We start from the raw sequence: 27,554 nt of genomic DNA, 5'->3' as shown, positions 1-27,554 counted from the left end.
CAATAATTATATGTGTGGATACAAAAGATGCACCGCACAAATTTGTTTAGAGATTTACAAAATATTGGATCATCACATGGTGAGGCTAATTCTATTTTCTCCACTATATATATACATATATATATATATATATATATATATATATATATATATATATATATATATATATATATATATATATATATATATATATATATGTGTGTGTGTGTGTGTGTGTGTGTGTGTGTGTATATATTTATACATATATTTATATATATATATATATATATATATATATATATATATATATATATATATATATATATATATATATATATATATATATATATATATATATATATATGTGTATATTTATACATACATATATATACAACCCTCGGAATTAGGAAAATTGAGGTCTATAATAATTTGCCAACCTAAATCTTTTATAGGTCAATAATTTGCCAACCTCAATCTTTTAGAGGTCAGCAAAAAAAATTGATACAAAGGTCTAACCATAAAACATCGAAACAAGGTTGGCACTTTTTTGCCAACCTCAAACACGTTAAGATTGGCAGTTAGGTCGGCATTGCCGAATGCCGACCCTAATTCCAAGGCTTGTATATATATGCATATATATATATATATATATATATATATATATATATATATATATATATATATATATATATATATATATATATATATATATATATATTTATATACATATGTATATGTGTGTGTGTATTTTATCTGGCCAGATATTCAGCTAAAATACCAGATAATTTACTATTCTGTATCCAGTAGGACATACCGGATATTACTCAGTACCTTTTTTTTTTAAGTTCTGACGTTTTTATCAAGTTAATACAGGGGTTTTAACAAGTCTTTAACTAAAAATTTGAATCCAAACTTGTTTTTAAATAATCAGCGAAAACTGCTAACACTGCACTAAAATGCCGCTGTTGTAATTATGTAATGATCACAGGCGAATTTGTTTCTTTAATTTTAATTCTCTCATGATCAAAGGTGCAGAACCAAGTTAGCAAAACTATTAGGAATCTTTTAATGAACACATTTTACACCAAGATTTTTTGGGGGTGGGGAATGAGTTTTTATGTGAAAATTTAATTTTGAGCACTCTAAATCGAAATGATTTACTGGCAGCTACTAAATAAGCGCTAACATGATTTTTTTTTTAAAGTCTTATGACATTATTAGGCTTTGTGCAAACTCAAGTCTAAAACATAAACATATTTGGTTTTTTCTTTTTATTTTAACTATAATTTTTTGAAAGGTAATGTTTTTTCAGATGTTGCATTTATAGTTCTTTGAAAAATGCTTCAAGGGTGTCTTCTTTGTTTTCAGTACTATTTAAAAATTTTTATTGTGATGGTTCTTCATTTACACTAAAATCTTCTTTAAAACAAATACAAGTTTTTTCAAAGGATAAAAATTCATTTATTAACCAGTACTTAGCCAGTTTGATATCATCTTCAAAGAAAGAAAACTTGGATTAATCTTGGATTGAAGTACCTATTTATATACATAGTACCTATTTTTTTAAATGTTCAGACTTCAAATCATTTGTTTCATCAAAAAATCTATTTTTTTAAGAAGTTGTAAGTTGATTCTGTTTTTTGAATACTTAAATCAACTCTACATTTTGACATAATTTCTTCAATGAACACATATTCCGAGTTACAGAAGACAAAGTTTTAACAGTTTAATGTTTAATATTAATGTCCATTTAAATATAGAAAAAATCATTAAATCAGAACATTCTGCTAAGTATAGTCGAATTGGAATTTTTAATTAATTTGATGCTGAATTAGCGCACAGTTATTACATGCAAGGGAGGAATGACTAAAATGAGTTACAAGTCGTTGACATTTCGAAAGAGCATCAATTACAATATTTTCACTGATTGAATCTGAAACAACTAATTGAAGCAAATGAACAGTACAATGGAGGGAGCAAACTAAAAATATTCAGTATGGAAATTTAGACAGCAACCTAAACTTTAAGTTGTTGTTAGGGAATTAGTTTTTATTTAACTTTTGAACAAAAAAAACCCGATAATGAATTCGTTCAAAAATAGTTGTTAAATAATTGAAAAAAAATTGAAAAATGATATTAACTAATAAACATTGGAATAAGATCTTAAAAACCAGTTTATTTAGAAATATGAGTTTAATTAGAAATACGAGTTTATTTAAAAATATGAAAAACTAAGTACATAGTTTACAAATTTAAAAATAAATATCAAAATTTTATTTTTTTAAATTAATAAATTTAAACTTTTTCTCTGTTTTAAAAAGGAATTTTAAAAAACATAGCGCATTCAATGTTTCCTTTCTTTGTAAAAAATTGTTCATTTTGTGTTGATTAGGTTTTATTGTTGACAGTGCATCCCTAAGAAGTTCTAAATTTTTTGTTCTGAAACCAGTTGTTTGAAAGATATTGCATTCTAATTGTTTTTTTATTGTTTTACTTGTGCTTTTGTAATGCTATCCAAAGTATTAATTTCTTTAACAGTGTCTTCAATTGATAAGTTTAATTGTTCTTGACGAGATAACTGTACTTTATCACAGAGATAACTGTACTTTATTGCTACATTCTAATTCCGTTTCAGCATATACAAAATCATCGTCGTTCTCATCACTCTTTGTTTCCAAGCAATTGGAGTACAATCTATTTAGTATGGCTTTTGCAGTTTTATAAGTATCATTATTTGGTGCAGATTTAAAAAAAGAAGTGAGAGCATCTTTGTCATCAGAACTTGGATTTTGTAAAAGTTTATATAGAGATATAATATTGTTATATCTTTTGATATTGATTTCTTCTTTTATTTTCTGTAGAAGTTCTTGACTTATTTTAGAATCAACTTCCTTTAACTTCCCAAATAAAAATTTTATATACCCTTCGGCAGTTAGTAGTGTGGAATCTTCTTGGCTTAAACTCTCAACAGTTAAACTAACTGGCTCTAAAACAATGATGTTTCTGTGATATAAACAGAATGATCTTTCCATAGATGATTTAAGTTTAGTTTACTTTATTCTTAAAAATCGTTTTGTCATAGTTTCCATTGTATTCCATTTTGTTTTGCAATCCAAAAGTAAAGCTAATTCATTTTTAGTTACATATCTCTGTAATACATCATTTTTTATAGGAGATTTTTTAAATTTCTTTTCAACTTTCGATATACCTTCAATTGTATCTTTAATTGAAGTACTCACTTGCAGCACTTTTTGTTCCTGTACATTGTTTTCCAAATTAAATTCATTTTCTAAAAAATCATCTTCATCATCAACAATTTTATCCAAATCATGAATATAATCATTGTTTTTATTGTTGTATCAGTATAAATTGTTTTTATACTACTAAATGGTTGTAACATAATTGTGGATAAGCAGGAGACAATCTCCTGAATTCTCACATAGCAGACACTCCATCACTCATAACAGCTACAATATCTTTGTCTAAGCACAGATCAAAGATCTTTAATTTTTCTTTTAATATTTCTAGTGTCTTTTCTGCTGTACTACTACCTTCAATATAAATTAAACCCAGATTGTACAAATCTTTAAAATTTACATAAAAATGAACATTCATAAATCTCTTATTTTTAAGAGTGGCCCATTCATCAACAGACACACTAAACTTTTTCTGTTCCTCTTTTAGATTCTTAATATTTTTTACTAGCTCCTCTTTCTTAATATTATAAATATAAAATCTTAATATTAATTGCTGTACCTATAGCTATCTGGTTAAAAAAGAATCTATTTACAGCTGCCATTTTAGATATTATTTTTTCCAGAGTTGTCCATTTTATGAATGTTAAAATTGTTTGAATATTTGTACTATTCAATCGTCGCTTCACTTGTTGACAAGATGTTGATGGGGTTGATGTGGAACAGGTACTAACGACTTTGGTTTCTTTTCTTCGGAATTTGTGGACACCTTGTAGATGTCGGTGTAGACCAGTAGTTGAAAAATTTTTGCATTACAGTTTTTTGCTGCAAATGTTGCATATAGCATATTCTGGATCGCTATCTTTCTTTTAAAAATATTCCTACACATCTTAATATGTTTTGCTCATTAGTTTTGATTGAAAACTATTTATATAAGTTAAATATCTAAATGATAAGAAAAAATCTATGGAAGAGTAGGGTTTAGAAAATTTATTGTACCAACTGTTTTTAAAAATTATTTATTCTGTTATTGATTAAAAGAAGAAGTGCTGTACAGAAATCAAATTAAAAAAAATTATTGATTCTTGATAATCATATTTAACAAAATATTTACACTAAATTATATACCTAACCCTTTGCAGATACCTACATGTGTTGCATTATGGCCTTTTTATTTTATAAGTAATGTTTGAGATTTTAGAATTGGTTTTTTTTTTTTTTGCACTAGGTATAATTTAAGCCAAATTAAACTCTTTTGACATTTACTAATTACAAAATCGTAAATAGTTACTTTACAGTTACAGTCATTAAAACATAAACATAATTTACCAGCCTGACAAAACATTAACACGCTTCTCCACTTGTCAACAAACACTCATTACCTTAATTCACCATATATAAGTAACATATGTACTTAAAATATAATAAAAAATTCCTATTTTATTTATTTTTATTGTTATTTCCCTTAATATTCTACTTTGTTTGAATTTGGTGAATTTAAAAGATATTTATATGTACACTAACACCACAGACAACAGGGTACAATTTAAATTAAAAAGATTGCAGTTTGAACTTAATGTTAGCGTGCCAACAAACTTTTTTTAATTTTCTCGAGAAATAAGAAAAATTAAAACATAAAGTTTATCAAGAAATTTTCTAGAAAAATTCTCTAGAATAAATTATTATTATTTTGCACTTTCCCAATTTGATTTACTAATAAATTGGTAATTGTTGTTTCCTAAATTGTTTGTCATTGCTTTTAGTTCATTTTTGTTTAAAAACATTCTGTTAAACAAATAACTGTTAAACAACTGTTATATATATAAAAATATTCAACTTTTATTTAAAGAAATCATGTTATTTATTTAATTATCTCTAATGACAATTAGAATAAAACTGTTTTCTGCAGAGAAAAAAAATTAAAATATGCATTCAATATCTTTTTTTAGGAAGCAAGATATAGATTTTTGTTATTGTGCTGATTGCCACTATAACTGATATTTTATGTAAAAAAACAAACCACTAAAAACAAACATCTTTATTAAACTCTGGAACTCAATATATCCGGCATATCTGGGCGGATATGAAAATATATATATTTGGTATATATTAGGGTTGGCATTTAGCAATCTCGCTTTAACTGTTGACCTAAATGTTTTGTTACAATTAAATGAAAATTAATAATTACTGAATTATTTTAGTGTTCTTTCTTGACATTGAAGAATACTGAATTATGTTAGTGTTCTTACTTGTGGCTGAAGAATACTGATTTATGTTAGTGTTTTTCCTTGAGACTGAAGTATACTGAATTATGTTAGCGTTCTTACTTGTGGCTGAAGAAAACTGAATTATATTAGTGTACTTCCTTGACGCTGAAGAGTATTGAATTATGTTAGTGTTCTTTCTTGGCGTTGAAGAATACTATAGTTAAGAATAATTTGTTACTTTCTATTAAATAGTGATAAGCTAATTTTTTTATTTAATATTTTAGATGGTGCTTATTGACCAATTTTTAGTGGAGAATTCACAGATAACTGGTGCTCGTTTTATAGATAATTCTGGAGATACTTTTGGATTAACAGCTTTTGATTCTAATCAAGTATTAATTTATAGTGTGTAGTGATTGAATGAATGTATGATGAATGAATTTTAATTTGTAAAATAATTTATTTGTAAATAAGAGAATATAAAAATACATAACTTCAAATTATATATAGGGTAGATTAAGGTAATACGAGCACCTTAAGCGAAAGTTGGAATATTTTCAAAAATAATTATGTTAGATCAAAAATTTTTGCAAATAAACAATTTTTAGAGATCCCTACGCCTGATCCACTTATATATATGGCACCCAAAATTTTTTCTTAAAAACACAGGTTTTAAAAAAGTAGCAAAAGTGCTCATATTACCCAGACCACTTGGTAATATGAGCACTTTAAAATACCTCAAAAAAATAACATTATTTTAGTAAAAAAGTACCAACCTGACAATTAGGACTAATTTTTGGAATATAATGATTTGTTATAAATAGAACTTATCATTAAAAGATCAAATTTTAAGCCTCTTTTTGTTGAAACAATACTACTATGTTTTCCGCAAAAAAAAAAAAAAAATTTGTTATTTTTTCAATTTTATTAACTCAAACCTTTAAACGATAAAAACTTAAATTTTTTGAACTTAAGTTACAGAAAAATATTTAGAATTGTTAAAGTATTAAAATTTTTACTATGTTTTGTTTTTATTTAAAAAGCAATTAAAACTGCTGCTATTTTAGGAATTTAAACTAGGTAATTCAATGAAAATCACTGGGTAATTTGATCGTCCTCATATCATCTAAAATGGCATCTTTAAATAAAGTCAAAACTAAATATTTCTATACATTGTTTTTCAAACAAAAATGGATTGGATTTTTAGCTAACATATTTCTTTATGAAAATTTTTAAATTTTATTTTAGCAACAAAATTTCGCGCCTCAGATTTATTCATGCATGATGATATTATTTTAACAACACAAAAATTTAATAACGTTTTAATTAGTTGATAGCCGTTAATTACTGCATATGAATTTACGCTTATTGTACTGATTCCTGTTATCACCATAAAGTCGATTAAAAAAATACAAAGTAAATTTAACTTCACTACTTACATCTAAAAAATCTTTAAGTATGTTCACATTACCAAGGTGCTCATATTACCCTAATCTACCTTATTACAATTTACTTATTGTTGAATATATTATAATTTATTTGTTGTTGCTAATATGATACAATATACTTAATATATTAAATTTTGAATTTAATTGTAACTTGTTTTTTGTATAATATATTTATTCCAAATATGTATCTTTTTTTTTTATAACTATAGAATAAACCATACTGTATAAAATAAAATACAAACAAAAAAGTTAAATAAACATAGCTTATGTGCATTATACCGATTATCATTTGAGATTTTGGTGTTGACTTTGATAAACTTTGAAAAAAGTTTAAAATATTAAATATGGCTCTTAAATAACGTAAAAATAATATTATTATCATATGGCAGTTAACACATAACTGGTACATATGTCATTTAACACATAATTGATCCATAATAACATGAAAAAAAAAATTAACATATAACACATTGTGGTTAACATATAACACATTAGTGGTTAAAATATAACAGATAACATAACTAATGATACATGAGAATTACTGTCAAGAAATGGGATGTCTCAAAAAGCAATATGAGGTTTAGAGATAAGGCTTCTTCATTTTTTTATTTAGTAATAGAGTACTTGCTTTGTAAGCAAGAGATATTTAGTTTCAATCTAACACAATCTCAGAATACCAGTTTTAAATTGTTAATTAAGCAACAGACTTGTTTGTCATGTTTTAAGCTGTTACTTTGACAACTGTCTAGTTATTTCATGTTTTTAATTTTATAGAATTGAGAGAAAAACAATTAAAAAAATAGTTTTTAAAAAAAAGCCAATAAATCTGTTAGTATGTTTCAGCATCATAGTACATTTTACTTTTACTTACCTTTTACTCCTGTAATTTTTAGTGGGTTAAATTTTCAGTGGGTACTCTAATAGTCTAACAGTAATATTAAGGGTTTTTACAGTGCTACGAATTTTCAGTGGGTTATCTTTAGTCTAACAGCAATTTTAAGAATATTTACAATGCTTTGAATTTTCAGTGGGTACTCTAACAGTCTAACAGTATTAAGGATACATACAGTACTTTGAACTATAAAAAAATTTGGTTGTTGTAAAAATATAAAACATATTTCAAGCTCATAGTTATAACTAAAAATATGCTAATAATGTATATGCAAATTTTTTTCTTTTCCTTATACGCTAAAAAATTACCTTAGACATGTTTTGTCATACTTTTTTATATAACAGTTAACAGAACAAATAGATTTTATTGACAGTTCACATGTCAACTTTATACAACAGTTTGCTCACTCTTTTTTTTTTTTTTTAATTTGGTATAACTGTTAGCATTTAATATTTGACAGTTGTCATATAATATTTTATATTAGCTGTTTACAACAGAACAGTTTTATTAGTACACAATTGGCATATAATATTTTATAATTATAAATAGATTAAACATATGAAAATGTCTAAGAAATATTGTCAGCAATGCCCTGTTTGTAATGAATTTACAGATAATCTTATTATTCATGTCAATAGTCACTTTGAAAAAGAATGCTTTGGTAATAAATCACAAGTTTTGAGGAATGAAAGTGAATTACCAATTGTTTCAGAAAATAAAGTATCAACCATTTTGAAATGTAAAGATAAACAATCACTTATTTTAAAGAACAAAAATAAAGCTTCAGATGAAGAGCAAAGGCAAAAAGGTATTAGATATTTAAATGCAAAAGAATTTTAACTTTAGAAATTCTTCAAATTTTTTTAGGCGTTTTTTATTTTATAATTGATTGGTATTGGTAACAATTTGTTTATATTTAAATTTTGATGAATGTCTGAATTCAAATGTAAACAATTTGGTATAAGTAAAAAAAAAAAATTGATTTATAGTATATCAAACCGCTTGAAATAATCAGCTTTGCTATGCCAACCTGTTTTTCAGTTATGACCAACAGAGAAATATTGGCAAAGTTGATCATACTTTTCTTTTGATAATTCTGTATTTCTCTTAGCAATGACTATTTTATTCTTTACCAATTTCTTGATTATGACTGAGTTTATTAGTTATGAATGTAAATCAAATAGAAAAAAAAAAATTTTCTAAAAAGTTATGTTATATTTTATCATGTTTTAGAGCTTTTATAGCAATTATTAATATATTTATAATTAATTATAGAGAAGTAGCTGTAAAAGTAGTGAGTTCCTTTTATAGTGTTAAAGGTGGTGATCTCTTTTTGTAGAAGTAGAAATATTGAATTTTTTTTATAGTGGTAAAAACAGTGAACTCTTTATATAATGAAGTAGTTATAGTAGTGTATTTGCAGTGACTAGTGAAGTACGTTTATAGTGTGACTAGTGAAATAAGTTTACATTGTGACTAGTGAAGTAAGTTTATAGTGTGATTAGTGAAGTTAGTTTATAATGTGATTAGCGAAGTAAGTTTATAGTGTGACTAGTGCAGTTAGTTTATAGTGTGACTAGTGAAGTTTATAGTGTGACTAGTGAAGTTTATATTGTGACTAGTGAAGATAGTTTATAGTGTGACTAGTGAAGTTTATAGTGTGACTAGTGAAGTAAGTTTATAGTGTGACTAGTGAAGTTTATAGTGTGACTAGTGAAGTTAGTTTATAGTGTGACTAGTGAAGTTAGTTTATAATATGAGTAGTGAAGTAAGTTTATAGTGTGACTAGTGTAGTTAGTTTATAGTGTGATTAGTGAAATAAGTTTATGGTGTGATTAGTGAAGTAAGTTTATAGTACCACTAGTGAAGTAAGTTTATAGTGTGACTAGTGAAGTTAGTTTATAGTGTGACTAGTGAAATAAGTTTATAGTGGTGTGGTGGTTGTTAAGTTAATTTAGGGTTAAATATTTTTATTTATATAAACTATAACAGCCTTCGAAATGAGGGTTGGCATTTGGAAATGACCTAACTGCCACACTAAAAATGTTACAAACTACTAAAAACACACTAAAACTACAAACACACTAAAAATGTTACAAACTACTACAAAAAATCACAGATCTTGTTTCTATATTTTATGGTAACCCCTTTGTGTCAAGTTTTTTTTGCTGATCTTATGCCAGCCTTTAAAAGTTTAATGTTGGCAATTTATTGCCTACCTCATTTTTTTAATTATGAGGGTTTCTATAAGTTTTAAGTTTTAATTAGTAAAAACATTTTATAGTTTTTTTTTACTTATATTTTAAATAAAATTTTTAATAAAAGTTTTTATTTATATTAACTTTTAGTTTAAATAAATGAAATATTTAATGGTTTTATATGTTGAGAGGTTGATCACATTTTTTGTTATTTGGATGTTGAGAGGTTGACCAATTTTTTTATTATTTCTATTATTACTTAATTGCAAATCAGATTTTCTGAGTGCTTCAAAGAGCCTCAGTTTAAACAGCAATAATGGAATGAACAAAATATATGTTTTGATCATTTCATTTTTATTGTTTTGTGGTCTTTTCTGTACAGAAGTCAAAACTAAACAACCATCAGATCAAAGAAATGGAAAACATTGTTACCATCTCTTTTACCTTTTTGGATTTCTGTAAAGAACAACTTGGGAATAGATCTGCTTTCATGAATGAGTTGGAAATAGTAACAATAGATTTTACATCTACTTTTTTTTTTTTTTTCTATAAAACCTAGTTATTATTTTTAAAGGCATAATATCTTCATAGGTACATAACAGGGTTAACGATTTGTTGGCCAACCATCTTGCAGCATTAATACGTTCAAGTGTTCATTTAACTGCATCATCTCTCTGCAACAACTTGATTTTACAATTACACATATATATATACAACCCTCGGAATTAGGGTCAGCATTCACCAATGCCAGCCTAACAGTAGACCTAAAAGTGTTTGTGGTTGGCAAAAAATTGCCAACCTCATTTCTATGTTTTATGGTAACCCCTTTGTATCAATTTTTTTGCTGACCTAATGCCAACCTTTAACAGTTTGAGTTCAGCAATTTATTGCCGACCTCATTTTTTCTAATTCCAAGGGTTGATATATATATCGTGTTAATAGAATTAAATCTTGTATGTATATAATTATAAAATTTTTTTGTGTGTATAAAATAATTCAATTGTTAATAATAAGTGTTTTACTTTTTAAATCATGTTTAGTTAAATATTATCTGAAAGAAAAATAACTCTCTTACAAAATTCTGATATGTAATTAATAAATATATGTAATTAATAAATACTAGCAGAAATCAACCCGTAATACGGGTTACGGTCGGTCTGTTACTTAATTTATAGTGGCTGTTTTCCACAATTTAAAGTTGCAAAACCTTAACTAATACCATGTAAGAAAAACGCCTTCAAATTTAAAAATTAAACCATCTGCGAAATTAAAATAAATTAATTTACCAATTATTTAACTTTATTTGAGTAATTTACAACTGACATAGGTCATATCAGTGTATGGCAGAACCATTTTCCTAGACATTACTAAGTTCAACACAATACGTTTTTAGTTACTGACACAAAATAATAGCACTTCATCATGCTTTAAATTGACAAAAAAGTAAAGCTAAATTCTTGTTATATTTTTTATAACATGAACTTTAATTAATATGATTAATATGAATTGAATGTAAATTATTCATGAGTTATTAATTTGGTATCCCTTAATACATGTTTCTTTAAAAAAGGAAATTGTCTTTAAAATGCTAAATGCACACAACTAAATAAATTTATTATAAATAACTAAGCAATTGAGTACAAATACGTTTCAAACAAAAAAAGTTAATTTACAGTTAAAATTTCACGTTGGCTTTTAGTAAACTTTAGTTAAATTTAAAAAACATTACAATAGAATAAATAAATCATTGAAGAAAAGCAGCAACAAAAAAGTTATAAATATCTTCACTGATTGATGACATTTACAACCTTTTGGTTGCTGTTTTTTCTTTGGTGTCTCCCAACACCCTGACGATCAGCCATGTTTTTAAATGCAAGAGCAAATCGGTTTTCTTCACTAATAATAGTTTGCAATGGAAACATTAAATCACTTAAGCAAAGATCATTACCACGTTGTTGCATTCTAAAATTTACTGCTGCAAGTGGATCATAGATGTATAGTTGACAATATGTTGGCAGAACATCTTGATTTGGTCTTAAATTACCAATACGATGAAAAACTTGACCACATACTTTAAAACATGGTGGCCCATGATTCATGGGTTGAACTACATTAGCTTCAAATGAAGCAAAAGAAAGACAGGCATTATAATTTCTAATATATTTAAAAAAATTCAGATTGGCATTTCTATCTGCATAGTTTTCTTTAAATAAATCTTCTAAATCTTGTGAAAATGATGAAGGTTGCAACAAAACTAGTTGCAAATTAGTTCAGACAGTGGTTGAAATAACACAATTATTTGCCACATTGAAGTTTTATTCAAAAAAAACATGCCAATGGTACAAAATATGATATAATTAATAGGAGATATGACCTCTTTTTGCTTTTACAAGCATTTGAACATGATTTGGCATGGATTCAACCAAAGTTGAACACATTTTAGTCACTTCCTCATCATGATACCAGGTCCTAATTACAGCACTAATTAGCTTTGCCATTGTCGAACAGTCTTCTTTCAGAAGTCTTTGTTTGATTATAGCCCATAAGTTTTCAATGGGATTGATGTCTGGAGAATTTCCAGGCCAGTCTAAAATCTCCATTCCACTTTCTTCTAAGAATGTGCGCATTTTACGTGAAATATGGCATGGTGCGTGATCCTGCTGAAAAATGCCATCTCCATCCGGAAAGTCCCTTGTCATACTAGGAAGCAAATGAGTCTCCAAAATAACCTTGTATTTATCACTATTCATCATTCCCTCTACGTTAATAAGTCGTCCAAGGCCTTTAGCACTAAAACTACCCCAAAACATCTTCTTAGGCGGATGTTTGGGTGCTTGTTGAATATGTCCTGACCGAAGCAGTTCACCTATGCTTCGTCTCACAAACTTTGACCTGTAGCCATGGACTTCAAAATGCGATTCAACGGAGAATACTACTTTTTTCCAGTCGTCTGCTGTCCATTGAGAATACCTACATGCCCATTGAAGTTGTTATCTCTTCATAATCGATGTCAATAATTGTTTCTTTAGAGGTTTTCTGGCAAATCTGCCAACTTCAAGGAGCCTTCGTCGGACAGTTGAAGAAGAAATATTTACGCCTGATGTGGACAAATCTCTCTGAAGGTCTGCACTTGTTTTCTTAGGATTCTTTATACTTTCTCTGATGATAACTGTATCATTGTGAGGTGTTGTTTTGCGTTTTCTTCCACATCTTCCTTGTCGCAGTGTTGAAGATTCACCAGTGTCTTTTTTTCTTTTCAAAAATTACCAACAGTTGACTTGGCCACCTTCATTTTCTTAGAAATCTGTCTAATGCTCAAACCAGCATGTTCTTTAAGAGCTATAATGCTTGCACGTTTCTTGGGAGTGATGTCCATTGTGAATACAAGGTGAATAATCCGTCACAACCTCCGTCACAACCTTTCTGCACAAAGCCTGGAGTAGCACTGAAGCCACTGATGCGTTTGCTAGAATGTCTTCCCGGCAGCAAAGAGTTGCCAGACACCACTAGACTACAGTAAAACACTTATTTATCTGAAAAGACAAGAGAATCTTTAGTATCATAGCTAAAAGTTTGGCTTATTGTGAAAATTATTCCAATTTCGCCACTGTCCGAACTAATTTGCACAATACTGTACCTTTCCATTATGGCAACATAAAAAATGTGTTTCATCAGGAAATTTCTTAGCACCACAATGCTGACAAATATAATTAATTTCTCCTAAATAATTATAATCTGGAATAGTATTACTTCTTGCTATACAATGCATTCTTTTGTATCTAGCAGCAATTCTCGCATTTTGTTGATTATTAATTTCATCTCGCCTAAGCCTATTTCTTTCATTTCTGCGACAATTATTTTCCACTTGCCTAACCAAGCTCTCCTCATTTGGGTTTGAATTATTTGCTGCTCGCCGAGCAGCATTTCTAGCATTTTGTCGATTATTAATTTCATCTCGCCTAAGCCTATTTCTTTCATTTCTGTGACAATTATTTTCAACTTGCCTAACCAAGCTCTCCTCATTTGGGTTCGAATTATTTGCTGCTTGCCAAGCAGCATTTTGTCCATTATTAATTTCATCTCGCCTAATTTTATTTCTTTCATTTGTGCCACAAACAACTTGCCTATTAATATTTCCATTTTCTAAACTAATATCTGCTTCTAGCCTAATATCATCCATTTAAAATTCACTTTTAATTGAAAGTAGTAACAAAAAATCTTAAACGAATCCTGAAGATTGCAATCTTTCCTATATAATTTTTTTTCTACTCTAAATAGCACACACAAATAATTTTTATATATAACAGACTGTCATTTAAAATAAATTATACAATAATCTTATGACTTTAAATATATATATATATATATATATATATATATATATATATATATATATATATATATATATATATATATATATATATATATATATATGTATATATATATATATATATATATATATATATATGTGTGTATATATATATATATATATATATATATATATATATATATATATATATATATATATATCAATCAGCTAGGAGATGTTTGAAAAAAAATTAGCTCAGCAAATAAAAATTAAAAGAAATTAAAATTATATAGAAAAGCTGTTGTGATTTAAAGTAGTAGTTATATATTAGTATTTCATGTTAGCTTTTACAAAATAATTTATGCTGGAACATCATGATTCCAAAATATTTATAGCAAAATCATGTAGTAAACAGCGCTAAAGACAAAAAATCAAATTGAGATAAAACAAATTGTATATATGGCAAAATAATTTGTATTGACTTTTAGTTTTATTAAAAGCAGTGATTTTTAATAAAATTACCTATTTACCATTTTTAACAATAGACACCAACATGAGGCTAAGCCAAATGTCTATCAACTCAACAGATAACAAAAAAACATCACAGCAACAACACACAACAATAGCACACACCATAAGTTAATATAATATGTATATAACATAACTTAAGTAAGATAACATTCATATATAACAGAACATAAGTAAGAACATTAAGCAAAATGTTATTAAAGTACATTTTTTGACACTAAACACTATCGTGTAACCCTCTGTTATAAGTACATCAATTAGCTGGCAAAGTTGACAAATCTTACTCTATACGTTTACCAAGTCACAGCACTTTGAAGCAACATAATATAAACATATGTACCAACTTTAAACACAATAAATGTGTTTAAATATGTATATAAGGTTAAATATATACCTTATATACATATTTAAACACATTAGCATCACAGAAATTTCAAAGTAGTAAAACCATTTTATGGAAATAGCATTAGTAAACTTTAAATAACATCCATACTCCTATTTTCCTTCTAAAAAATAAAATAATAAAACTGCTAAAAGAAAAGCTAAAACAAACAAAATATAAACGATTTAAAAAATTAAAATCCTTTCTACTTAAAATCCTTGCTACTTCATTTGATAAAAATTTAAATCCTTTCTACTTTATCTAATAAAAGTGTATATACATCTATTTTATATACTTACTTCAATTATAATATGATCTTAACGATGATTATTTATCTTAGTATGATTCTTTATGTAATATATCTAAACTAATAATTAAATTTCATAAGGAAAAAAGTTTTAACTCGCTTAAGAGATCTTTCTCAAATGACCGCGTGCATTTTGAGAACGCATTCTTTCAAAGCATAACTAATAAAACGACATTAAACATTTCTGTAGTATTAATATCAAGATATGTAATCAATAAAAATATGTAATTATTAAATATATGTAATTAATAAAAATATGTAATTAATAAAAATATGTAATTAATAAAAATATGTAATTAATAAAAATATGTAATTAATAAATATATGTAATTAATAAATATATGTAATTAATAAAAAATATGTATGATAGATGTCAAAATATGTAATCAAAAAAAAGCTACTACCAAAACAAAAAAAAACAAAAAGCAATTTAAAAATTGCAACTTTCTTATTCAAATTTTTTATTTAAAGAATTATTTCAAAATTGTAATAACCCTTTAAAATTTAAACTATACTAAAGGGCTCTGGTACATATGCTCAAAATTTATATTTATATGTTCAATGTTACTTCAATCATAACAATTTAATCAAAATGTTTATTTTAAAATTATTTGATTATAGATTTTACTTTGGTGCTAAATTAAGAAAGACACTTAATAAAAAGTATATTTATATATAGTTTGTATACTTTGTATTTATATAAAACTTATAAAAATATTTTTTAATTTTATAAAAATATAATTTATTTTTTATTTTTAGTAAATATATTAAACATATAATTATGTTATATTATATTAATATTAAATATATTATCATTAATATATTTCAAACATTTTAACATATAATGTTATATCCAGAGGTAGAAAGCTTAACAAAATTATGTAGTCAAGTAAAAGTACTGTTGCTTGAGTGAAATTTTACTCAAATACAAGTAAATGGTTGAAAAGTTTACTCAAGTAAAAGTATAAAGTTGCTCATGAATGTACTTAGAGTAAAAGTTACAGTGATTTAACAGCTTCTTTAGTTTTCAGCAGTGCACGTGTTTGATGTCTTCAAAAGGGGTCCTCCATATATTACGTTGCACAGTTTTTGATCATAAATACTTTAAATATACATAGCTGCTTTTAGTTAACTAATTAATACAATACATGTAAACTTTAATTATTATTAATTAATATTACTTTGAAATTTATTATTTGTACGCGTCTACAAATATTAAGTCTTTAATAAAAATATTAATTGTATGCAAAAAATTTAAATTTTTAAATATTTATGTATACGGATGGTTAAAAGTTCTAGTTAAGAGGCGTGGCTAACTATGGAGCAGATTCGAATACAATACTTTTAAAAAAGTATACTTAAGTAAAAGTATAAATGCACATTTAAAAAAATACTTAAAAAGTAAAATATTTACAACAAAAAAAACTCAATTACAGTAACGGGAGAAAATAAAATTCATTACTTTCCACCTCTGGTTATATCATATTAATATTAAATATATTAGCACTAACATATTTTTATATAAATTTATATTTTGTATATTATTTTTAAATAATGATTGATTAATGATCACAATGTTTACTAATAAAAACTTATTTAAATTTGTTAGTTGTTTTTTTTTCAATTAAATCTTATAACTTTGTAATTTGTACTTTTTTTTTTTTAATGAAATCTTATAAAATTGTAATTTGTACTTTTTTTTCAATTAAATCTTATGACATTGTAATTTGTACTTTTTTTCAGCCCTAACTATAAAAAAAGATTTGTTATTACCGCAAAGTATTGAAGACACTCTATTGGTAGCCCAAACTGTTCAAGAAGATTTTTTACTAGCCCAAGCTCTTCAAGAAGAAGAAAAAAATGATATACCCAACAAATGTGATAGTGATTTTTTGATTGCTTTGAACTTACAAAATCATGAAGATACAGTGCATGAAAAAACAACTTTAGAAGCAGAAAGTGCTTCAATAGTCAGCAAAAATGACTTTTTATTAGCTTCAGAGCTTCAAAGTTATGAAAATGTTGCCAACGAAAAAGAAGATTTCAAAAAGCTACAGGTTTGAAAACTTGTTTTATGTTGTGAATAAAATTAAATATAGAAAATTCATTCATTTATCTTTTTTTTCTTTTTAAAACTTTTGATGTAGTTGTCATCATTGATTTTCTTTGCCGTTATTTTGAGGTTATTATTTTATTCTTAAATTTTTCTACATTTTTATTACTTTTTATTTTACTTTATATTTTACTAATTATTTTATTATTTTATTATTTTACTATACTGTTTTCTATTTCTTACTTTTTATCAAATAGTTGAATTTTAGCTCATTGAAAATTGTTTATATATATTTGTATAAATTTAGGCAATGTATGGCATGAATTCATCAAGTGGTTTTATGAAACAATTTGATGCTAAAGTTAGAAAAGATGTGGGAAAGTATATAACAGTTTCTGATTACTACAAGAAGAAATCTGATATGTTGTCATCACTTATGGAGGGCAAAGATAATTTAGAAACATCAACAAAAGGTTTTGTTTTTTGATTTTATAGAGCATATATCTTATGTATAATGAAAAAAGGTAAAAATTTAAATTTATATAAACAATTTAAATATTAATTTTCTTGTATTTTTAACAATGTATAATATTGATGTCAAGCAAATGATGACTTGATTTAACCAAATACATGAAATAAAAATTGATGACATTGATTTAGGTACTAAATTTTTTGTGTGTAAAAATTTAACCTTAACAAGTCTTTTAGTGGTTGCATTATATTTTTGAATTCGATGTAAAAATTTTGCATATGCTCAACTAAGCGTTACCTCTATATTTAACATCACCTCTAAATTTAACATCACCATTATTTTATTGGACTTCATATATTAATATTATAGAATGTGTCTACAAAACATTACAGAGTTTTTTTAGATCTTTATTTTACTGCTAGACTTAATATTCAATTTTTCACAGAGAGCATTCTTGTCTGCTATCTAGATCTATATATTTTTTCTACATCGGTAAGCATTCAAGTCCCATTATGTTTTATGTAAGAAAGTATATACATAAATTTAAAAAATTAACAAATTAGGTACAAAATACATAAGCCCAAATTTAGCCTTTAAATACATTTTATGCTCTTGAAAAAATAGCCACTGGTACTAAAATTTTAAATAAATTTATAAAAACAAATGTTCACTAAAAATATAAAAGATAAAGCATAAATGTTTTAGAATTTTAGTTGCGCAATATAAAACAAAAAAAAAGATTGCTTATTGAACTGAATGCTGATTTATTAAATATGATTTCAGCCATCAGTGAAATCAGTCAACAGACTGATTTCATATTTTTGAAATCAGTCAGCATTCAGTGCAATCAGAAAATTCAATGTTTGAACAGTTCATTACACAATTCAATTTTTTATTTTTTGGTCTTTATAAATTTAAAAATATTTACAGCCAGTGACTGTTCTTAGTAGAAAGTTGGTTTCTGTAAGTTTTCGTTTCATTTGTTTAGTAATAATCAATCACTATACACTTTTGCTTGATTTTGGAAAACATTTGTTAAATTGGAAACATTAATTATTGTTTTCTCATTTTTGCAAATTTTGACATCCAGTGTTGCAAATGCATTAATTTTTTTTATTTAAGAACAAGTAAAAAGTGTAATGTAAAATTAAACACAATACAAAAGTAAAGATACTTTATACCTTTTAAAAAATATTTGTAGGAATTATTGATGCCTTAAAGAATCAATATATGTATGGAGTAGTTGGAGTAAAAACATTTAAACTTTGTTGCAATGTAACACATTTTGGTATAAGTATTGCTGACAGAGGATGGGGTTGCGGATATCGAAACATCCAAATGTTAATATCTTCTTTATTTGAAAATGATCAATATAAGTTAAAAGAAATCATTCCTGATATTCCATCAATTCCAAAGATACAGGCTCTTATTGAAAAAGCTTGGAGTGAAGGTACCAGTTGTTTATTATAAGCATGTTGTTTCGGGTAATTCTAATTACTTTAAGTTTGTTATATTTTTTGATGGTAAACTGTTATAGTTTGTTGAATTATTTTGGTCAAACTTATTTTGAGTTGAATTTTTTTATTAAGGTTATGATCCAACTGGAAAAGAACAATTAGATGGAAAACTTCAAGGAACTCGTAAATGGATTGGAACTACTGAAGTTTGTGCATTGCTACGTAGTTTAAAATTAAAGTGAATCTTTTTTGGTTAATTTTAATTTATGCTCAATAAATCAATTCACAGAAAATTATGAAAAAGTTTTATTATGAAATCTTTAAAGCAACAGACTTGAGATTAGTGTGGATTTTATATGAGTTTGATTTGTTTGTGTGTGTGGATTTTATATATTAATAATAAAAATTTATTTTTTAGACTTATTAAGGGGCAAATTATGATAATATAGAGATATGTCTGGTATTTGAATTTTCAGTACAATGAAAATTAAGATCTCTGTTTTCATGTACTTTTAAAACATAGTTTTTTGAATAAGTAAACATACTGAAACATAAATCTAACCTTAAGTTGCGTGGTTTATTTTCCTGGTCTTGGTTAGATGATCAAGTGATATTAAAGTGTAAATCAATAGAAATTTTCTTTTTTTTCATCCAGCAGCCTTGTTTGTAAGGGTTCATATTTCAGGATGAGAGAGGGTTGAGAGAGGTACAATGACAATTAAGAGAAAAACACAAAAACACACATGCACAAAAAATTGATAAAAGAGAGAAGAAAAAAAATGAAAGGAAAAATATGAGTAAAGTCAAGAAGGTTTTTCATAAGAACTTTTATTTATTTTTTCATAAGAACCTTTACTCATTGAAAAGATAAACTATTTGTTAAAAAAATACATCATGAAAAGATTTCAAAGTTTTATGTATATTATAAACATAAAAACTCTAGTTACTTGAATTATGTAAATAAGTGTATGTGTGTATTTATTTATATAAATATGTGTATATTTATTTATATAAATATGTGTATATTTATTTATATAAACTATACATAATTTTTATTTTAAAAATATTGTTTTTTTCCAGAGCACAAATTGTTGACTTTCAAAAACCAAATGAAAATTTGCATGTATTGATGATGGAATGGATTTGTGATTATTTTCAAAATGGTTTAAAGCTACCTTTATATTTGCAACATCAAGGTTATATATATGTATATACATATATATATATATATACACAAATATATATATATATATATATATATATATATATTTATATATATATATATATGTATATATATGTATATATATGTATATATATATATATGTATATATATATATGTATATATATATATATATATATGTATATATATATTTATATATATATATATATATATATATATATATATATGTATATGTATTTATTATGAGAGTATGTATACATATATTAATAAACTATACATACATTCATGCATATATATATACACATACATATGTATGTATGTTTGTATATATATATATATATATATATATATGTATGTACATAAATACATATATTTATATTTGTATCTATCTATATATATATATATATATATATATATATATATATATATATATATATATATATATATATATATATATATATATATATATATATATATATATATATATATATATATGTGTGTGTGTGTATATATATATATAAATATATATATACAAACATATATGTGTATATATATATATATATTTTAGTAAGAAAACATTAATTAATACGAATTCTCTTAATACAATTAAAATTTATTATTAAAAATATGGTTACCAGCATCATCAGCTCGCAAAAATTATACAAAAAATTTTTTGTAACGTTAAAAACAGTTAAAATTAACTGACCTCAGTTCTTTTAACTGAGTTTTTACATTTTTTTACATTTTTTTGTAATCTTCTTTCTTGCTTACAAAAAAATGTAAAAAAATTTAGTTTTCACTAATGCCTGTTATCTAAATCAATTCTGCCATGTAAAAGTGAACATTGGAACCTCTGTATTTCAAGAACTTTGTGCACTTTTTGATCATATTTTTTTGTTTCAACTTTAATTTTTTTTACGTTTTGCCACTTTATTTCTTGTGAGCAAAACTTTTATGGGTGGCTATTGCAGACTGATAATGTTGCCCTTGGTTTAAACTTTTTAGATGTTGTTGAGTTCAATTCCTAGTTTGAAGTTTAGTTTCACCTTGGTATCTCTTTGAGCATTTGCATTCAATCAAATAAGTTCCAGGTTGACTATTATGCCGCAATTTAGTTTTGTTTTTTGACGTTAGTAATGTTTTTAAATTTGGATTTGATTTGAAGACTACTCTATAGCCAGCTTTCCAAAATATTTTTTTAGTTTCGGGGATAGTGGTGGTATCCATAGTAACAATACAGTAGGGAGGTTAAGTGAGTCTAATTAAATTTTGTTGATTTTAAGGGACAATTAAGTTTGCAATCCGTTTAAGTTGGCATCCATTTTCATCAAACATTTGAATAAGGAAATTAATCTCATCTTGTAAATATAAATTACTGCATATAGAATAAGCCCTGTGAACGTATTGAAAATCAGAGGTTCCAATGTTCACCTTTACATGGGAGAATTAATTTACACAACTAAATTTTGGATTCCGTTTTTTATAGCTGATGATGCTGGTAACCATAATCCAGCGATTTCTAGTAATAATTTAATCTAATAAAAAATAATTTAATCTAATAAAAATTTCTAATAATAAATTATTAATTGCATTATGAGAATTCATATTAATTTATGTTTTCTTACTAATATAACATATACTCTTATACACAATGTCAACACTAAAGATATATATAAGGCTGCTGCACCGAAAATAAGTTGAGCATAGTACTACCTGGGATGTGGTGGGGATCAAACTTGGAACCTCTCGCTTATGAAGTGAGCGCTCTACCACTACACCATTATCACATCTATATATATATATATATATATATATATATATATATATATATATATATATATATATATATATATATATAGATACTCTTTGTTGACCCTTACGGCGACATGTTTTTTTTTTGTTCCCGTTTTATTGTGTGTTTTTTCCTTTTTCTATACTATTTTTTATCAATATTTATGATTTTATTGGGGACACTTTAGTGTACCCGTTAATTTTTTGTTCCCGTAAGTATCATTTTTTTGTAAAAAAAAAAATCCTCGTAAGCAACTTTTATAGAGAATGAAAAGTACCTACATCTAACATAAAATAGCCTGACTCGCAGCAGAGTGCTGCTACATCGATTGAGGTTTGGTTTAGGTCAGCATCAAGGTCAGGCTTATGGTTAGGGTTACAGTAAGGTTTAAATATGGTAATATTATTGTAATTAATCGTTTTTGTAAACGGATGAAAATAAAAATGAAAATAATATGTAATAAATAAATAAAAATAACAAAAATAAAAATAAAAAACATATTTTTATAATAAGAAAATAAATTTAAATATGCATAAATAAAAATAAAGATATGATAAAAATCAAAAATTTAAATTAAAAAAAAATAAAAATATGATAATTTTTATCATATTTTTATTTTTATTTATACATATTTAAATTTATTTTTTTTATTATAAAAATATGTTTTTTATTTTTATTTTTGTTATTTTTATTTATCATATATTATTTTTATTTTCATCCGTTTACAAAAACGATTAATTACAGTAATATTACCATATTTAAACCTTACTGTAACCTTAACCCTAAGCCTGACCTTGATGCTGACCCAAACCAAACCTCAATCAATGTAGCAGCACTCTGCTGAGAGTCTGGCTATTTTATATTAGATGTATGTTCTTTTCATTCTCTATAAAAGTTGCTTACGGGGATATTTTTTTTACAAAAAAAATGATGCTTACGGGAACAAAAAATTAACAGGTACACTAAAGTGTCCCCAATAATGCTAATGTCCCCGTAAGTGTTCGTTTCTTTGTAAAATTTGTCCCCGTAAGTGATACTATAGGTGTGTGTGTACATATATATATATAAATATACATATATATATGTATATTTATATATATACATATAAATATACATATATATATATGTATTATATATATACATAATAAATATACATATATATATATATATATATATATATATATATATATATATATATATATATATATATATATATATATATATATATGTATATGTATTAGGGTGGAGCGATTTTAAAAATTTTTGAAATTTGATTTGCCTGACCACCAAATCGATATCTTTTGGTGAAAAAAGAATCTTACTCTTATTTTTAATTTAGATGAGTTCTTGAGGTTCCTCTTTGGATTCTAAATTTTTAATGGGTCCTAATATTGTTTAAATTTTTTTTTTCTAAACTATATCAACTTAATACTCAAAAGAAGCAGAATAATATGCTGATTTTGAGAATAATATTTGTTTTTATTAAAAAATAAAAATTAAAAAAGTAGAGTTGTTTTTTTTATTAAAAACCCCTGTCTTCAACAAGGAGGTTAAGGTATATTTTTGCAAGTATTTTTTCACTCAAAAATGTTTTTAATAAAATTATTATTTATGAAACAAGCATTTTTTTCTGCTTTTTTTGAGTACAAGGTTGGTATGGTTTAGAAAAAAAAAATTCAAAAATATTAGGACCCGTCAAGGCTTCAAAATCCAAAAAGGACCCTCGAGATTTCATCAAAATCAAAAAATATTTTTTTACTTTCATCTTATAATTAATAGACATTGATATATAATAGATATATATATATATATACACAGTATTGGACAAAACATTTGCAACCAACATCGAACAATGCTAAAAAGTGTTCCTAATTTTACATGTCTTAAAAATGAAACGAACTATACTACCACAGCAAACAGTTCAGGAGTCTGGATTCATAGCATGCCATGACATGAGCAATCGGCTGACAGGTGACAGCACACAGGCAGAATTTCGTTGACAAGTGCCATTTTGCAGCGGACAAAACAAGTGCAACTTTTTTGGTTTGTTTCATTTTCTTAAGTCTGGTCCGTGTCAACGTCATGGAAGTTTTTTAATAATTAAAAGAAGTTTCCAGAAGAAGCATCTGGAAGCATCCAGAAATATCCAGAAACATTTAGAAGCATCCAGACGCATCCAGAAGCTTCCAGAGCATCGAAAAGAAGCATCTAGAATCTTCCAGAACAGATTCACACAGGTTCATTTTACTATATAAGAGACATGTAAATCAACATGTAATTCAGTCAGTATATGTAAGTCAATCTGTCAGTATTATCAAGACAGTTTATCGAAGTGAGTTTTATCAAAGTGTTTTATCGAAGAACATCAATACAAGAAGTGAAATACAACAAGTGTTTCATTACATCAATACAGTCCACATCCAACCAAGACGTTGTGTTCCACAGAGCATTATTGTATCATCACAAGGTAAATGTAACACGGTAAGCCTTGAGAAGCGTGATTATTTATTTTTATTATTTTTATGACTTCAAGTGCAAAAATGGCTCCCGACAGTCTTGGATTGGAACTAAGAAAGAAAATTATTGGCGATTACGTAAGTGGAATGTCACAAAAAAGTATTTGTGATAAATATCGCGTGAAAAAATGGACCGTATCAAGACTATGTTCCAAATATCGTTCTATGGGGAATTTTGCAGCAGATAACAAAGGTGGAAGACCGCGTTCCACCACTTCTAGAGAGAATTCTATGATTGTCAGATCCGTCAAGAAGGATCCCTGGATATCATTAGTCGAGATACAAAAGCAATTAGGGCTGCCTGTATCGGATGGAACAATCAGACGACGTGCTGTTGAAGCCGGATTGTTTTCTCGACGCCCTGCAAAGAAACCGCTGATTTCACTAAAAAACCAGAAGAAAAGACTCCTGTTTGCTACATCTCATATTGACTGGAATGTGCAGAAATGGCAAACTGTCCTGTTCAGTGATGAATCGAAGTTCAACATCATTGGGAGCAATAGCATTTGCCGTGTACGTCGACCGGCCGGAAAACGCCTCGATTTACGTTTCTGCCATAAGACCGTGAAGCATGGTGGAGACGATGTAATGGTCTAGGGGTGTTTTTCTGCTAACGGTCTAGGTCCAATACATCGAAACGATGGAATAATGGACCGTTTCATGTATAAAAATATCCTGAAAGATGTTATGTTACTTCATGCTGAATGGAATATGCCAATAAAATGGGTTTTTCAGCAAGACAACGATCCGAAACACACTGCAAAAGTAGTCAAGCAGTGGTTTTAAGACAATCACCTATCGGTGATGGATTGGCCGCCTCAATCTCCGGATCTCAACCCTATCAAGAACCTGTGGGAGATCGTCAACCGCAGAATTAATCGTGAAGGTGTTCGTAATAAGGATCAACTGTTTGAACAAATCCAAAAGGCCTGGGCAGCGATTCCACAAAGTTTCATTGATCACTTGATCGAATCTATGCCTCGAAGATGCAAGGCTGTGATCAACAACAAAGGATTTGCCACGACAACAAAGGAATTGCCACTTGGTCAACATTTTGTCGAGTTGCACTTGTTTTGTCCAGAAGGAAATCAACTTTTTTTAATACTTTTGATTAATTTATTAATTTTCGTGTACAAATAATGAACTTTGTGATAAATAAAACTTGAAGAACTTTATCTCTAAACAGTTACATAGTTATTTCTCTAAATTGAAAAAATGCAGCACTTTTATATAAAAAAACTAAATTAGCATTATTTGGTTGCACTCGTTTTGTCCGATACTGTATATATATATATATATATATATATATATATATATATATATATATATATATATATATATATATATAGATAGATAGATAGATAGATAGATAGATAGATAGATCATAGCTGCAACATTTGCAGCGGAGTGGCTAATCAAAATTGCAACTCTGACTCCAATGGTAAAACTTCTCGGTTCTGCACATTCATGTACAAAATATTTAACCTTCAATGAAACCATTTAACCTTCATATTTTTTAAAAAATTCAAAGAATTTTTCAAAAATTTGTAAAAATAAATTTTTTCCATATTCACTTTAAAGTTAGAGTTGGAGTCGGACTCGTACTCTAAAAATTTTAACAATTGGAGTCGGAATTGGTACTTTTTTTTTTCAACTCCACACCCCTGATAATCTCCAATATAATATTTTATTGTATATTATAATAAAATACTATCTGTATGGTATGATATAATATCATCTTCATCTGTAAATATGAATATAAAACTAGGTATAATATAATATATATTATAATATCAAATGGTATAACATAATGTATCTGAAATTTAAAAAAGGTTTGTTAAATTACAAACTTAGGATTTACAAGGTTGAGTAAAATCTAAATTCTATGGCTTGAGACATCAGATTCTTTACTCTTGAAATCGCTGTTGTAATCTGCATTAGTAAATGAAGTTCTTTAGGAGGAGTTACATCACATATATCTCTCCTATCTCAACCAGAAGACATGGATGTATAACATTATTGTAGAGTTGCTTGAAACAATTTTTGGATTCATTTTAAGCTTTTATACAAATTTTTCAGCATATTGAAGGTTTTCAGTTGTCCAAGAAAATTTTTAGGAATTTGAGATCTGCTGCAGGTAGAATTTAAATTGTTGAGCTTTTTTTTCTCTATAAGAGTTTGAAGATTTATGTGGCTTTTGCTAATATTTTTGGTTAACATTAAAACCAATATTAGAACTTTGTTAACACCAGTATTCTTGGTTTCTTTGGAGTAAAATTTCACTTTTCTATTAAAAATTAAAATATGATAAAGATTCCTCTTTTTTGGTTTAGTAGACATCTTGCAAATCTTGCAGCTTGAACATAACCCAATTAGGCTGGAAAGAAGTTTGGGATTACAGTTAATGTTGGTGTACAGTTAAATCAGGCTTAGCAAAAGATCCCTAGTTGCCAGTTCAATACATTTTACGTTCTTATTATATTTAGTGTATTAATTATGTTAGTGTGAATCCAAATAAATAACAAATTTGATAGATTTTCAACTGAAGTTTTTTTCTTTTTTTTTTCTAATTTTTTAAGAGTTTGACAAGTGTTTCTAGAAATGATCATATCTTCTAAGCTCTAAAATATTTTTATTGAA

At 26.3% G+C, this 27,554-nt stretch overlaps 2 protein-coding genes across 3 annotated transcripts in view; both read left to right on the top strand.

Moving 5' to 3' along the window:
* The window catches only part of LOC100214452 (WD repeat-containing protein 54), a 42,164-nt gene extending 36,238 nt beyond the window's left edge, over positions 1-5,926 (top strand). The window contains exon 8 of the mRNA XM_065792970.1: positions 5,665-5,926. Coding sequence (XP_065649042.1) covers positions 5,665-5,793 — 129 coding nt within the window. The 3' untranslated portion in view covers positions 5,794-5,926. The remainder of the gene's footprint in view (positions 1-5,664) is intronic.
* Positions 5,927-8,264: 2,338 nt separating this feature from the next.
* Positions 8,265-27,554, top strand: part of LOC100211091 (zinc finger-containing ubiquitin peptidase 1) — a 30,807-nt gene continuing 11,517 nt past the window's right edge. The window contains exons 1-6 of one of the 2 annotated variants that reach the window (XM_065792969.1): positions 8,265-8,528; positions 17,188-17,501; positions 17,805-17,970; positions 19,171-19,419; positions 19,559-19,664; positions 20,507-20,589. In XM_065792969.1, coding sequence (XP_065649041.1) covers positions 8,279-8,528; positions 17,188-17,501; positions 17,805-17,970; positions 19,171-19,419; positions 19,559-19,664; positions 20,507-20,589 — 1,168 coding nt within the window. In that variant the 5' untranslated portion in view covers positions 8,265-8,278. Of the gene's footprint in view, positions 8,529-17,187; positions 17,502-17,804; positions 17,971-19,170; positions 19,420-19,558; positions 19,665-20,506; positions 20,623-27,554 lie in introns of both variants that reach the window. The other variant, XM_065792968.1, reaches the window with a different exon arrangement.

The sequence above is a fragment of the Hydra vulgaris genome, chromosome 03 (assembly GCF_038396675.1).
Source record: "Hydra vulgaris chromosome 03, alternate assembly HydraT2T_AEP".
Classification (NCBI taxonomy): Eukaryota; Metazoa; Cnidaria; class Hydrozoa; order Anthoathecata; family Hydridae; genus Hydra; species Hydra vulgaris.
This window is presented reverse-complemented; position numbering and strand designations above follow the sequence as displayed.